Source organism: Trichechus manatus, unplaced genomic scaffold (assembly GCF_000243295.1).
Source record: "Trichechus manatus latirostris isolate Lorelei unplaced genomic scaffold, TriManLat1.0 scaffold00070, whole genome shotgun sequence".
In the NCBI taxonomy this organism is placed as follows: domain Eukaryota; kingdom Metazoa; phylum Chordata; class Mammalia; order Sirenia; family Trichechidae; genus Trichechus; species Trichechus manatus.
The window spans coordinates 3,219,399-3,234,358 of record NW_004444006.1 but is presented as its reverse complement, the minus strand read 5'-3'; the positions used below and the strand labels follow the sequence as shown (position 1 = coordinate 3,234,358).

Sequence of the window (14,960 nt, the reverse complement as noted above, 5' to 3'; positions counted from 1 at the left end):
GACTGAGTCCAGTACAGCTAGATGGTGCCTGGCTACCACCACTGGCTGCTCTGATCGGGATCACAACAGAGGGTTCTGGACAGAGCTGGAGAAGGATGTAGAACAAAATTCTAGCACACACAAAAAGACCAGATTTACTGGCCTGACAGAGACTGGAGAAACCCTGAGATACCCCCAGATACCCTTTTAGCTCAGTGGTGAAGTCACTCCCGAGGTTTACTGTTCAGCCGGGGATTGGACAGCACCATAAAACAAATTGGGACTAATGAGGCACAGCAGTCCAGGGACAAGGACTAGAAGGCAGAGGGGACAGGAAAGCTGGTGATAGGGAAACCAAGGTTGAGTAAGGACAGTGTTGACATGTGGTGAGGTTCTTAACCATTGTCATAGGGCAGTGTGTGTACTAACTGTTTAATGAGAAACTATTTTGTTCTATAAATCTTCATCTAAAGTGAGAATAGCAGCACAACTGGAAGAACGTAATCGACGTCACTGAATTGTACATGTAGAAAGTTTTGAAATGGTGTATCTTTGGCTATGTATATTTTCACCAAAAAAAAGGTCCTCCAAGGCCAAGAAGGGAGCGTGTTGACATGTCATGGGGTTGTAAACCAATGTCATAAAACAATATGTGTACTGACTGTTTAATGAGAAAATATTTGTTCTGTAAACCTTCACCTAAAGTACAATTAAAAAAAAACTGGAAAAAAAAAGCAATTAGTCTTTCAATAGGGCGAAAGAGTCCTACAGATGACTTTACTCAGGTACCAGCCATTCAGGTATGCTGCAGGTGTCCATCTGATATGGTCAGGTTCTCCAGTAGTTCATCTTGTCTTCACCCTTTCTGGTGTCTGATAAAATTTAACTGAGAGAAGATTATTCCCTTGCTCTGAGCCTCGTAAGGTAGCAGCATAATGTTAGATTTCCCCTGCTGCATAACTCATTTATTCATTCCTTTACCTTCAGCTATTATTTCTCCCTCCTTCCATTTGTCATTTATTTTTACCCAAACTTTTCCACCTTGGGAGGGGACATCAGGTTCAGCTGCTGTGCTAGTCCATATTGCTGATAGCAAGAGCAGTCTAGCAAGTGCTTTTCCCTCAGTCTGCTCCCATTCATGTTGGGTAGGGTTGCATAGGTACAACACTAGTAGGCTATCTCGCCCACTAGGCAATACAACATATTCCCTGTCAACCCCAATTTTGCCAGATGGGGGAAAGGTACAATCCATCCCATCAGGCCCTTGGGAATTCTGGCATATATGTTCAGGGGTATAGTTCAGTCTCTTGCTGAGGGATCATCCCTGCTCCTTGTACCTGCAGCTGCATCCCTGGTCCTGGGATCACAGAATCTGGCAGGAAAAATTTTAGGTGATGCAGGGAAGAACTGTACAATGGCACCAGCATCCTCCCCCACCCCCTCTTCCCCAGGTCCCCCAGAGAAGCGTAGAATTCTGTCCCATGGTGATCCTCCCTTTATCCACCTCACGTTGAGTGTGAGCACACTTACGAAGGTGTGTGAGCCAGCCCTTCATGCCTTTATCTCCCTCCATTTTAGATAACAAATGTTTTAATTGCCCATTCTAATTCTCTATCAAACCATTACTCTGAGGGTGGTATGCAACATGGTATGTCTATTTAATATGATGTTTCTTGGCCCATTGCTGCATTCTGTGGGCTGTAAAGTGTGTTCTTTGGTCTGATGAAATATTATTCAGTGGCCCAAATTGGTACAGTATTTTTTGTTCCAATACCTTAATGGTGTTTTTGGCGTTTGCATCTGCCACAAGATATGCAAAGCCCAGTCCAGAGTTAAGTATCTATTCCTGTGAGGACCCATTTGTAGCTGCCTGATGCCACTGGCATCATTGGTCCAATATAGTCAACTTGCCAGCTATGTTCAGGGCCTTCCCCCCCACAGGGAATCTGCCCCATAGCCATCTGCAACCTCTGTCTTTCTTGCTGGCAGACAGAGCAGTCCTTATTGGCATTTTGTGCCTCAGAGGGTGCAAGGGGGATGTGACTGGATTCAGTTGATCTCTGCATTGTTGCAGCACCCCCATGTCCACTCATTTCATGGACCCAATTGGCCACCTCAAATGAGCATACCAACAGGTCCACTTGCTGATTCCTATTGCCTTCTGATCCAGGAAGGAGGTTTTTTGATGGGCATCAACATGTCCTACTCTAACACACCCTCTAAATTCCCAGAGTGCTTTCCATAGGTCCATGCCCCACACAAGTGTACCCTTAATAGTCCAATTTCCCATTGCCCATTTGCTTGACCATATAGCTAGGCTGTTGGCCACTGCCCATGAATCAGTAAAAATCCAAACATATGGGCTCTCACCATTGTGCAATTCTTCCATCATGCTTAGAAGACTGCATGCAGTTCAGTTCATTGAGCTGGCCTGTTCTTACCTTTTTCAATCAGAGTCTTCCCATCTGCTGGTCTTACTGCAGTAGCTTTCCACATCACATGTTGTCCATGTACCCTGGAACTGCCATCCAGGAATGAAGCAGCCATTTTCACGTCAGCAGAAAGTTGTCCACAGGACACTGTCCATGTAGCAAAGGGCTCTAGCATCTTCTTAGGTGGTTCCAGGGTAGGACTTATGGAAAAAGAGGCTACCTGCTCATGGATATGATAGGTACCTCCCTGCATTCCCCCAGTAGCTTGTTCTTGAATGAACCATTTCCATTTTATTATGGAACTATTTTGGGCACTGCCTTCCTTATTAGAGTGTTTTCTGACATCACCCAAGACATTATGGGTATTTCAGATCTCTTGATGATTTTATGTCATCTGTCATTGAGGCAGTCTCAATCAATGCCCAATAGCAGGCGAGTAATTGCCTTTCAAATAGCATGTATCATGATGCAGCATCTGGAAGGTTTCTAGTCCAGAATCCCAGTGGTTGCTGTAGGGCAGCATTCTCAGGTTTTTCCCATAAGCTCCAGTCCTCATAAGCACATGTGTAAGACACCTCAAAATCATGTCTGAATGTGGATTATAAGGGCCTAAAGCCATGGCGAGTGAGACTGCTTTCTATAATTCAGACATAGCCTGCTGTTGCTGTGGTCCCCATTCAAATGCAATTTCCTTTTGAGTGGTTTTATGGATGGGGGCCAGCAATATTCCCAGATGTGGAATATGTGTTCTCCAAAATTCAAGTAAACCAACCAAACGTTAGGCCTCCTGCTTAGTCTTGGGGGTAGGTAGCAACAACAACTTGTTCTTAGTTGCCTGCAGAATGTCACTGGTGGCTCCTGCACAAGTTATTCCTGAGAATTTCACCATTTGGGTGGGGCCTTGGATTTTTGCTGGATTTATTAACCAGCTTCTGTTGGTCATATGGGCCACCACTGTATTCAAATCAGCCCTAGCCTTTTCATCAGTGTTTGACATTAACATAATATCAATGCAATGTATCATTACACTTGAGATCTGCACCAAATCTCTTTTAAACAATGACAGTAAGCTGGTGAATTCAGATAACCCTGTGGCAATGTAGTGAAAGTAAGTTGGGATCCTTCCCACGTGAAAGCAAACTGCAGCTGGCTCTTTTCTGAGACTGAGATGGAGAAAAAGGCATTTGCAATTCAATCACTGAGTACCATTCTCTTTAGCCTGCTGTATTTTCTGCACCGTTGATACCATGTCTGGAACAGCTGAAGCCACAGGTGGCACTACTTTTTTAGGTCTCAGTAGTCTACTGTCAACCTCCATGAGCCATCTGCCTTTTTCATGGGCCATACAGGGCTGTTATACAGAGAATTTGTTGGCATCAACACTCCAGCCTTTAGCATGTCTTTAATCAAAGTGGTAATCTCCTTTTGTCCACCAGGTAGTCTATACTGTTTCAAATTAACAACCTGAGTGGGTTTGGGCAATTCTAATCGTTCCCATTTAGCATGTTTAATCAATACTGGACTACGGGCATACTTACTTGTCTTTGGTTTTACAATATCAGGTAGAGGGAGTTTTCTCCAATTAGACATATCATCTATACCAGTAATACATTCAGGTAAGTGAGATGCAACTGCTTTATACAAGATCTGTTTAAATCTTCCAATTCTCATCAAAACTTTCACCTTAGTCCCATCAACCGTTGCATTCCCATATCCCCCTAGTCTAACCTTAGGCCCCTTCAATATTTTATTGACAATTTTGAGATTACAATACCTTGGGCTCCTGTGTCCAGGAGCCCCAAGAAGTTCTCTTCCCCACCCCCAGGCCATTTCACTCACACATGTGCATATGGCCTCAGGTCCCCTGCTGAGGGCTGGACCAGAATACCCTGATCCCCTCTTCAGTCCTTATCTTGATCAACTAGTTGAGCCTCTGCTTCAAATGGTCTCAGGTGGGAATTCCCATCATTAAATACCTCCTGACTGGGGTGAATAGAATGGACTTGTTTAGGCTTCTTTATCATTGGGGGACCAGCAGGAGTTTCCGTTGGTCCACCCAACCTCCTGTAGTGCTGCATTAGAATCTTTGTCTCAATTCTATCAATGTCTGTTATATTCATCCCATTTCTTAGTAACCATCTAAAAATCTCTGTCCTGCTGGACAGTGGATTCTCCATTGCCTCTTCCCATTCTCCTCTGAATTACCCTTATGTTTTTTGCATCTGTAAGACCCATGTGGAGAAGCTGTGCCAACAGATCTGACAAGGCTTCTTGGATTGCTGCTTTGTTTAGCAGTAGCAAGGTACATGGGGTGCCTGTGTAGAAGGAGCTCCCTTGATTACCATATCTGCCATGACCTGTGTAAGAGGCGTACTCTTTGGATCCTGATCACCATAAAGCCATTCCAGCATGGCCTGCATAAGCAGCACATTAGCTGCTTCCTCTGGAGTGTTCTATTAGGTATTTAGAGAGGAAGAGGGGCAGTTTCCCTTCTCAGAGTAAACAAATCTCACTGCAAATTTTATCCAGTCCACCAGGCTGGCCGTCCCCTCTGAGTTAACCTGCTGTGTAACTGGATCTTGTATCATCATTTGTGACTGTTCCATAGTGAGTTGTGGGTCTTGCATCAACCCAAACATACTCTTCTATTCTGAAGCATTCAAAACTAAAGACACTGCCCCTAAATTAGTCACTTTCACAATCCATTTTAGTAATGGTTTCTCAGGAAGCTGGCGATACTAATCTACAAATTGAAGCAACTCCTTTGCACTATACTTCCTGGTTTCTATAGTTTTTGGTTTTGCCCGTTTCCTTCCCCACAGTACCTTCTGGTAACAGTGGTCCTAGGGGAACTTCCTGTTGTTCTGACATGATTTTTCCTTTCTGGGTTGGCCCTGAGACTAGTGGTCCTAGCTCTGACTAGACTGGATCTGGGCTTGGTTCAGTGCTAAAATCAGCCCCTACTTTCTTTTTCCCTGCCATTGCAGCTATTACTGATAACAGAAACCAGTTATATGTCTGGCCCTTTTTTTATCACTCTGTATTACCATATGCATCCAACTAGCTAATTCCTCAGGAGTTAGATCCACCACTCTTAAATCCCATGAATAGCTTTTGCCTTGGAGTAACTGATTGTAACGTAACAGCTGCTTCAATCCATGGGTGTTTTTTTATCCAATCTAGAAACCAAAGGCTTCTTATTATCTCCTTTATCCTCTTTTTTTCCCAAAACCATACATTCCAGTGAGCCTGGGCCCTTGCAGTGAAATCCACCATTCTGACACCAACTAAATGAATAATTCCTTTTATAAGGATCAGCACAAAGCTGGTTCCTATGAGGCAGAGGTTAAAGATGTCCCACATGTCCAGCTTTTCCAAGCTGCTGTACCACTCCATCATCTCTAACATCAACTACTCCTCCTCTCCTCAGCACTCTCCCTCCTGTCTGGGTTCCATAATTCACTGCAATGTCTTACAGATCCCATGAACTGTATCAAGAAAATAGCTCATGTGGTTGTGGACACTAGCAAGTCCCAAATCTGTGGGTCAGGCATAGGCTTCTCCTGACCCATGTGGCTACAGGGGCTGACAAATCCAAACTGGCAGTTCAGACCACAGGCTGCTGGCTCACATGGCTGTGGAAGCTGGTGAATCAGGTCAGATGATAGGCCACTGGCCCACGGGGCTGCAGAGTCCAGCGAATCCCAGAATCAGCAGGTCAGATGGCAGGCCTCTGGCTGAAGTCCCAAGAACTCGAGGTTAGATGATCATGAACTGGACGTGGGATCCAGATGCAGAGAGAGATCCCTGATAGAGCATCCACATATATACCTTAGATGCAGGCCACACCCCAGGGAAGGGCATAACTTGAGTAAGGGTGGGACTTGAGTCATGCCCTCCTGCAAGGCTGCGACCCAGGACACATCCCACACTAATTCTGCCTCATCAATATGGAGAGGTCAGGATCCACAGCACATAAAATGGAGAACAGCCACATAATACTTGGAATCATGGCCTAGCCAAGTTGACACACAACCCCAACCCTCAGAGGTTCCATATATCTTTTTTGCATAGTCCCACCCAATCATTGTGTGTGAGTCACAAAGACCATGGCTAGAAGGGCTACACTAAGTAATTCATTGCACTGCAGTCACTAACATTCACTTCTGCTCAGCTAGTAAGTGGCAGTGTTTGGATTCAAACCCAGGCAAGCTTCAAAGTCCAAGTTGTGCATAGGGACTAGAAATAGGATTCAAGTCAGAGGGCCTTAATTGCTACGTTGAAGAGAATTGGCTCTGTCCTGTAAGTGATGGGGAGCTGCTGAAGGGAATTTAAGCAGGGAGAGTGACCAGGAAACAGAAAATCTGGGATTACAGTCTCTACTCTTTAGCTAACTGATTGTGTGACTTCAGGCAAATAAATCGCTTTCCCATTTTGGGCCTATTTTTTTCATCTGTAAAATGAAGGATACAATAAAGGGCAGATTTTAAGGATTCCTTTCACCTCTTTTAGTTCTTTGCTTTTCTAACTGGGGACAAGGAGGGGACTAGATTCTGACTGGTGAGGCTGGTAGGCACTCTCTTCATGTGCTTTGTTTTTCTTTATACATTCTGTTTCTTTTGCCTGGAATTCACTCTTGCTTCTCTCCTGCTTTTCCAAACACTTTCTGACTACGGCCCCCCTCCCTTCCCTGAACTCCTATAGTGCTGCTAGCTGGCCTCACTCTGGCCCATAATTATATACTATCTTGTATTCTTTGCTAATAGTTTCCTTTGTTTTACTTTTTCTGTACTTTGGGCCACTCCTCTGCTTCCACTTTTTAGTTTTTCTTATCCCCTATCTGGGGCCCTAGTGGCACAGTGGGTAAGCATTTGGCTGCTAACCAAAGGTCAGCAGTTCAAATCCACCAGCCACTCCTTGGAAACCCTATGGGGTAGTTCTACTCTGTCCTATAGGGTCGCTATGAGTCGGAATCGACTCAATGGCAATGGGTTTGGTTTGGTTTTTATCCCCTATCTACGACCTAACAGTGTTGACAACAAGGGGGTATTAGAGAAAATCTTTTTAATTATCTTCTTTCTTTTCTGGCAGTGTGTGTGAGCACAGCCAAGAGAATCTTATGACCCCCTCCAACATGGGCGTGATCTTTGGGCCCACCCTGATGAGAGCTCAGGAGGACACTGTGGCCGCCATGATGAACATCAAATTCCAGAACATCGTGGTAGAAATCCTAATTGAACACTTTGATAAGGTAAGCATTTTCCATCCTCATTACCACTCCTCTAGCCATGGTACTTTCCCCTAGCCACCTTTTAGGGTAGTGTCTCCCCAGCTAGTTCAAGTTGATAATGGAAGGATATCCCATTATGATATAATGACATTTAATGGCGATTCTGACTCTGTAAATTTCATTCATTCAGCAAGTATTGCTTCAGCATGTAACAATTTTATTATCAGGCATCATGCTAGATACTCGGGATATAGAAGAAGAAAAAGTCACTGTCCATGCCTTTAAGGAGTCAATGTAATATGCAGATAGACATGTAAACAAAGGAAAATGATAACTATAAAACCAGTTGTATGTATAATGAAACTGTGAAGAAAGCAATACTTATTTAAACCTGATCTTGTTCCAAAAGAATTTAGAGTGGCTGGCTATGGCAAATAAAAATACAAGGTAGCATAAGTTACAAGTAGGACAAATGAAAAAAGAAAAACAAGGGTAGAAGCACAAAATGAACCCAAGAATGAGGTTGGGACAAGATATATTTATTGATAAGTCTGTACACGAACTATAGATGGTCCTACATTTAGCTCTAAGCTTTCTAGCAGCCAATGATATCCTAACAAAGCATAATGCAGTAAAAACTTTTCTGCAGTGGGTGCCTAATAATACAGCCCTGGTGATATCCCAGTTCAAATCCCAGCTCTGCCACTTGTTACAGGTTAGTCGGCTGAGACCCCAAAATACAGTGCTCTAACACAAGAGAAGTTTACTTCTCAAAGAATAGTCTAGGGAGGTTGTCTAGGGATGGTATAGTGACTAGATGGTGGCATGGACTGTATCTTTTCTTTCTTGTTGCTCTGCTGTCCTTACGATGCTGCCTTCATCCCCATGATATACCATACTTTTATGCAAATAATGTGTGCCTTCTACATTTGTTTGCCAACTGCGCCCCCCCCCCCGCTATTTTTGTGAGTGCGCTATGCTAATTTTTTTTTTTTACAGCAACACTTGCGTGGAAGAGGATTGGCATGGCGGCACTTGTGAGGGCACCTCATGGGGGGAGGGTGCAGCTGGCAAACAAACGCAGAAGATGCACATTATTTGCATAAAAATACGGTGCTATCTTTTGGAAAGGGTGAAAGAAAGGAAATGGAGGGTACACTCATACCCGTTAAGGGCATGACCTGTAAGTCACACATACCACTTTTATTCACATACCATTTGTCAGAATTTAATCTCATGGTCGTATCTAGCTATAAGAGAGGCAGGAAAGTGTAATATTTATTTGAAGCAGCCATGTGCCCAGCTAAGACTTTGGTTCTTTTACTAAAAGAAAGAGAGACTCGATACTGGAGAACAACAGGCATTCTCTCCCATATTATCTGTGTGACCTTTAGAAACTTATGTAACTTCTCTGATTATCATTTTTCTCAGCTGAAATGTGAAGATGATAATAAATAACTACTATGTGACAGTCACTGAGCTAGTAAGTGGGAGAGCTGGAATTTGAACCAGGCAGCCTGGCTCAGAGTTCAAATACTTAATCACTGCATTGCTGCCTCACTAATCATGTGGATACAGTGATATTATTGAGTATGTACAGGACACTTTGGGATTATCAACGAGGAGCACTTAAGGAGAAGTAAGGTCTATGACATGTACTGAAGATGGAAAAGAAGGAAACAGAGAAAGGACATTTCAGGGAGATGGCCCAGTATGAACAAAGGCCTGGAGCCTCAACCCTAAGCCATTTGGTATTGTTGGAACATGTAGTGGAAATAGGAATGTCAGGAGATGAGATTGGAGCAGACAGGGGCCAGGTTCTAAAGAGACTTATTGCCTGGTTGAGGAGTTTGGAATTGTTCCTGCAGGTGATAGGAAAGCATTGCTTAAAAGTAGAATAGTACAGTGATCAGACTTACATTCAAGAGATGTTATCTCAGCTATAGTATGAAGGATTGATTGCAGAGAGAGAGACTAGTGCCATATTCTGGTCAAGAGATAATTGTAGTCTGAGTCAGGGCAGTGGGAAGAGGGCCAGGGAGGCAAAATAGCAGGACCTGGTGATTGGAAGTAGAGGATATGGGAGAGAGAGATTTCTGAATCCTGGATTTTTGCCTTGGGTGGATGGGCCTGTCCTTAATACATATAAGATACACAGAAGGCAAAGGTTTTGGGAAATGGTGAAATGCTCAGTTTGTTGAAGATTGGATTTGAAATTCCTGAAAGATATTCACGGAGCAATATCTAGCAAGTCGTTGGCTGGTGTGAGTCTAAAGCAGGTGTCAGCAAACTTTTTCTTAAGTCCAAATCAGCTCAACTGCAACTAACAACAAGAGTAAATATTTTAGGCTTTGCAGGCTATAGATCTCAAGCAACTATTCAACTGTCTTTGTAGTGGGAAAGCTGCCATAGACAGTGTGTAAACAAATGGGTGTGAATGTGTTCCAATAAAACTCTATTTACAAAAACAGACAGCATGCCTGTGGGCTGTAATTTGCTTACCCTTGGTATAAAGCCCAGATGTAATTTGATTTGTGTCTTTGAATTTAAAGTGGGCGTCTTGTAGACAGCATATAGTTGGATCAGGTTTTGTTGTTGTTGTTGTTGTTTGGTCCATTTTGCCAGTCACTGCCTTTTGATGAAAGAATTTAATCCATTTACTTTTAAAGTAATTGCTGGTAAGGAAGGACTTACTTCCTAAATGAATAATTTCTTTTATAAGGATCAGCACAAAGCTGGTTCCTATGAGGCAGAGGTTAGAGATGTCCCAAATATCTAACTTTTCCAAGCTGCTATACCACTCTTATCACCTCTAACATCAACTATTCCCTCTCGCCTCAGTACTCTCCCTCTGTCTTTGAGTTCCCTAATTTTTTGCAACGTCTCACAGAACTCACGGACCATATAAAGGAAATGGCTCACGAGGTTTTGGAGGCTGGCAAGTCCCAAATCTGTCGGTCAGGTGTAGACTTCTCCTTGGCCCTCAGTCTCTGCCCAAAGGCACTCAACTTTCTTGCTCCATGCGCCAGGAAGCCCACTGCGTCGTCTCCTGCTGGTCTCTGCCGCTGGTTTCTGCTGCAGGTCTCTCCTTCTTCAGTGGTGGTAGGATCCTTCTCTGCTCTGGAACTGGCTCTCTTTTAAGGCAAAAACTGACCAATCCCCTTGGTAGGCCGCCATTACCCTATCACACAATCGCCTGGGTTGGAGTTACAAGACCATGGCTATAAAGGCCACGTACACAAGTAATTAATCCACCACACTTCCTTATTATACATTTATGATGTCAAATATAATCTTCATAGTGACCACAAGGAAAATATCTAAAACTACACACAAAAGAAAATGAGAAGGGAATCAAAGTGGTTCGCTACAAAAAAAAAAAAAAAAAAAAAACTAAACACAAAAGAAGGTGGTAATAGAGAAAATGGGGGACAAAAAAGATAGGACATACAGAAGACAAATAGCAAAATGTCAGAAGTAAGTCCTTCTGTATCAGTAATTACTTTAAAAGTAAATGATTTCAAGTCTCTAATCAAAAGGTAGAGATTGGAAAAATGGAAAAAAAACCACCCTGATCCAACTATGCTGTCTACAATAGACCCACCTTATTTTCAAAGATGCAAATAGAGTAAAAGTGAAAGGATGGGAAAAATATTACATAGAAATAGTAACCAACTGGAAGTGGAGTGGCTACACTAATATCAGACAAAATAAACATTAAGTCAAAATCTGTTATAAGAGACAAAGAAGGGCATAATACATTTGATAAAAGGGGCAATTCATCAAGAAGACGTAGAAATTAAAAACATATACGTACCAAACAACCACCATAAAAACCTAACCCATTGCCTTGAGTCAATTCCGACTCATAGCAACCCTGCAGGACAGAGTAGAACTGCCCTATAGGGCTTCCAAGCAGCGACTGATGGATTTGAACTGCTGACCTTTTGATTAGCAGCTGAGCTCTTAACCACTGTGCTACAGGCCTCCGTACTAAACAACCAAAAAAAAAAAAAAAAAAAAACCAAACCCGTTGCCATCGAGTGGATTCCCACTCATAGCGACCCTATAGGACAGAGTAGAACTACCCCATAGAGTTCTCAAGGAATGCCTGGTGGATTCAAACTGCCGACCTTTTGGTTAGCGGCTGTAGCACTTAACCACTACGCCCAGGGTGCTAAAAAACAGCGCCTCCAAAATATAATCAAATATTGACAGAATTGAAGGAAGAAAGAGAGAGTTCTACTGTAATAGTTGGAGCCTTCAATACACCATATTCATGATGGATACAACATCTAGGCAGAAGATCAGTAAGGAAATAGAGGACTTGAATAATACTATAAACTAACTAGACCTAACAGACATAAATATATGTGTGTGTGTGTATGTATAAAAAAAAAAATTGCTGTCGGAGTCAATTCTGACACATAGCGACCCTATACGACAGAGTAGAACTGCCCCATAGGGTTTCCAAGGAGCACCTGGTGGATTCAAACTGCAGACCTTTTGGTTAGCAGCCATAGCTCTTAACCACTATGCCACCAGGGTTTCCACATGTATATGTGTATGTGTGTATCTGTCATGCCACCCAACAACAGCAGAATACACATTCTTCTCAAGTGCCCATGGAACATTCTCCAAGATAGAACATATGCTAGACCACACACACACACAAAAAGCCTCAAAGCATTTAAAAAATTAAAATCATAAAAAGAATCTTCTCTTACCACAATGGATGAAACTAGAAATCAGTAAAATAAGGAAATCTGGAAAATTTACAAATATGTGGATATTAAACCACACACTCTTAACCAATCAATGGATCAAAGAAGAAATTACAAGAGAAATTTGAAAATACATAGAGACAATTGAAAATGAAAACATAACATACAAAAACTTATGGATGCAGCGAAGGTCGTGCTCACGAGGAAATTTATAGCTGTAAGCACCTACATTAAAAAGAAATTTCTTAAATAAATAACATAAATGTATAAATTTACACCTTGAGGAACTAGGAAAAGAAGAGAAAACTAAACCCAAAGCTACACATTGGAGCAGAGATAAATGCAATAGAGAATAGAAGCCAGAAAAAACACCATGAGGAAATAAAAGTACAGACCAGTATCCTTTATGAATATAGATGCAAAAATCCCGAACAAAATACTAACAAACCGAATTCAACAGCATATTATACAGTATGACCAAGTGGGATTTATCCTACGAATAAAAGAGTGGTCAACATAAAAAAATCAATCAATGTAACACACTACGTTAATAGAACAAAAGAAAAAAAAAAGACACATGATCATTTCAATCAATGCAAAAAAGGAATTTGATAAAATCTAATACCCTTTCATGATAAAAACACTAAACAAACTGGAAAAAAAAGGGAAATTCCTCAACATGTTAAAGGGCATTTATAAAAAAGCCACAGATAACATCATAATCAATGATGAAAGACTGAAAGCTTTTGCCCTAAGATGAGAAGCAAGATAAATTAGATAAGAAAAAGAAATAAAAGACATTTAACTTGGTAAGGAAGAAGTGAAACTATCTACTTGAATATAACATGGTTGTATATATAGAAAATCTGAATGAATCCAAAATAAAGCTTCTGGAGTTAATAAAATAAATTCAGCAAAGTTGCAGGGTACAAGATAAACACACCAAAATCAGTTGTGTTTATATACACCAGCAATAAATAGAGGAAATGAATAAAGGAAATTAGGAAAGCAATTCCATTTACAATAATATCTAAAAGAATAAAATGGAAAGATGTCCTCTGTTCATGGATTAGAACACTTAATATTGTTAAGATATTTATACTACTCAATGCTATCTACAGATTCAATACAATCTCTGTCAAATTTCCAAAGGCTTTTTCCTGAAATGGCAAAACTGATCCTTAAATTCATATCTCCCAAGCGTCTGTCAGTTTGTCGTACTGTGGGGGCTTGCATGTTGCTGTGATGCTGGAAGCTATGTCTCTAGTATTCAAATACCAGCAGGGTCACCCATGGTGAACAGGTTTCAGCTGAGCTTCCAGACTAAGACTCGGAAGAAGGACCCAGCGGTCTGCTTCTAAAAAGAATTAGCCAGTGAAAACCTTATGAATAGCAGTGGAATATTGTCTGATATACTGCCGGAAGATGAGCCCCTCAGGTTGGAGGGCACTGAAAAGATGACTGGGGAAGAGCTGCCTCCTCAAAGTAGAGTCAACCTTAATGATGTGGATAGAGTCAAGCTCTCAGGACCTTCATTTGCTGATGTGGCATGAGAAATAATGGCTAAAACCCCAAATTTGGCAAAAGACCCAAACCTACAGAATTCAAAAGCTGAGCAAACCCAAAACAGGATAAACCCAAAGATATTCACAGCAGGCCTCATCCTAAACTTCTAAACACTAAAGAGAAAGAATTGTGAAGGCAGTGAGAGAAAAATGATGTCTTATCTAAATGATGGGAAATTTCTCATCAGAAACCACAGAGGCCAAGAAGGAAGTGGCACAATATTTTTCAAGTGATGAAAGAAAAAAATTGTCAACTACTGATTCTATATCTGGTGAAACTATCCTAAAGGAATGAAGGGGAAATCAAGTTTTTCTCAAATGAAAGAGAAAACTAAGAGAATATGTTGCTGACAGACCTACCCTAAAAAAATGGCTAAAGGAAATTCTCTAAACAGAAAGAAAACAATAAAAGAAGGAATCTTGGAATATAAGGAAGGAAGAAAGAACAACATAAAAATTAAAAATATGAATAAATACAATAGACTTTCCTTCTCTTGAGTTTTATAAATAAGGCTTGATGGTTAAAGCAAAAATGATAACATGATCTGATGTGGTTCTCAATGTATATAGAGAAAATATTTAAGAGAGTTTTAAAGGGGGGAAGGTAAAGAACTTCAAGGGAGGTAAGATTTGTACTCTTCACTCTAACAGGTAAAATGTCAACATTAGTAGACTGTTAGAAGTTATGTATGTATAATGTAATACCTAGAGTAACTACTAAAAAGCTGTACAAAGAGATTAACTCAAAAATACTATAGATAAATCAAAATGAAATTCTAAAACAATGGTCAAATAACCCACAGGAAGACAGGAAAAAGAAAGCAGTGAAACAAAAGCATGGAAACCTATAGACTGGGAAAAAAATTTTGGCTATAACATATCCAACAAAGATCTAGTCTCTAAAATATATAGGAAAATCCAATAACTCTACAATAAAAAGGCAAATAATTTAATTAAAAAATGGGCAAAGGATATGAAGACACTTCACCAAAGAAGACATTCAGGTGGCTAACAAACATATGAGGAAATG

General features: G+C 41.3%; 1 protein-coding gene across 1 annotated transcript in view; it reads left to right on the top strand.

Annotated features, from left to right (window-relative positions):
• OPHN1 (oligophrenin 1) overlaps positions 1–14,960 on the top strand; it is a 628,143-nt gene that overhangs the window by 496,999 nt on the left and 116,184 nt on the right. The window contains exon 19 of the mRNA XM_004380093.2: positions 7,503–7,662. Within this exon, the coding sequence (XP_004380150.1) occupies positions 7,503–7,662 (160 nt within the window). The remainder of the gene's footprint in view (positions 1–7,502; positions 7,663–14,960) is intronic.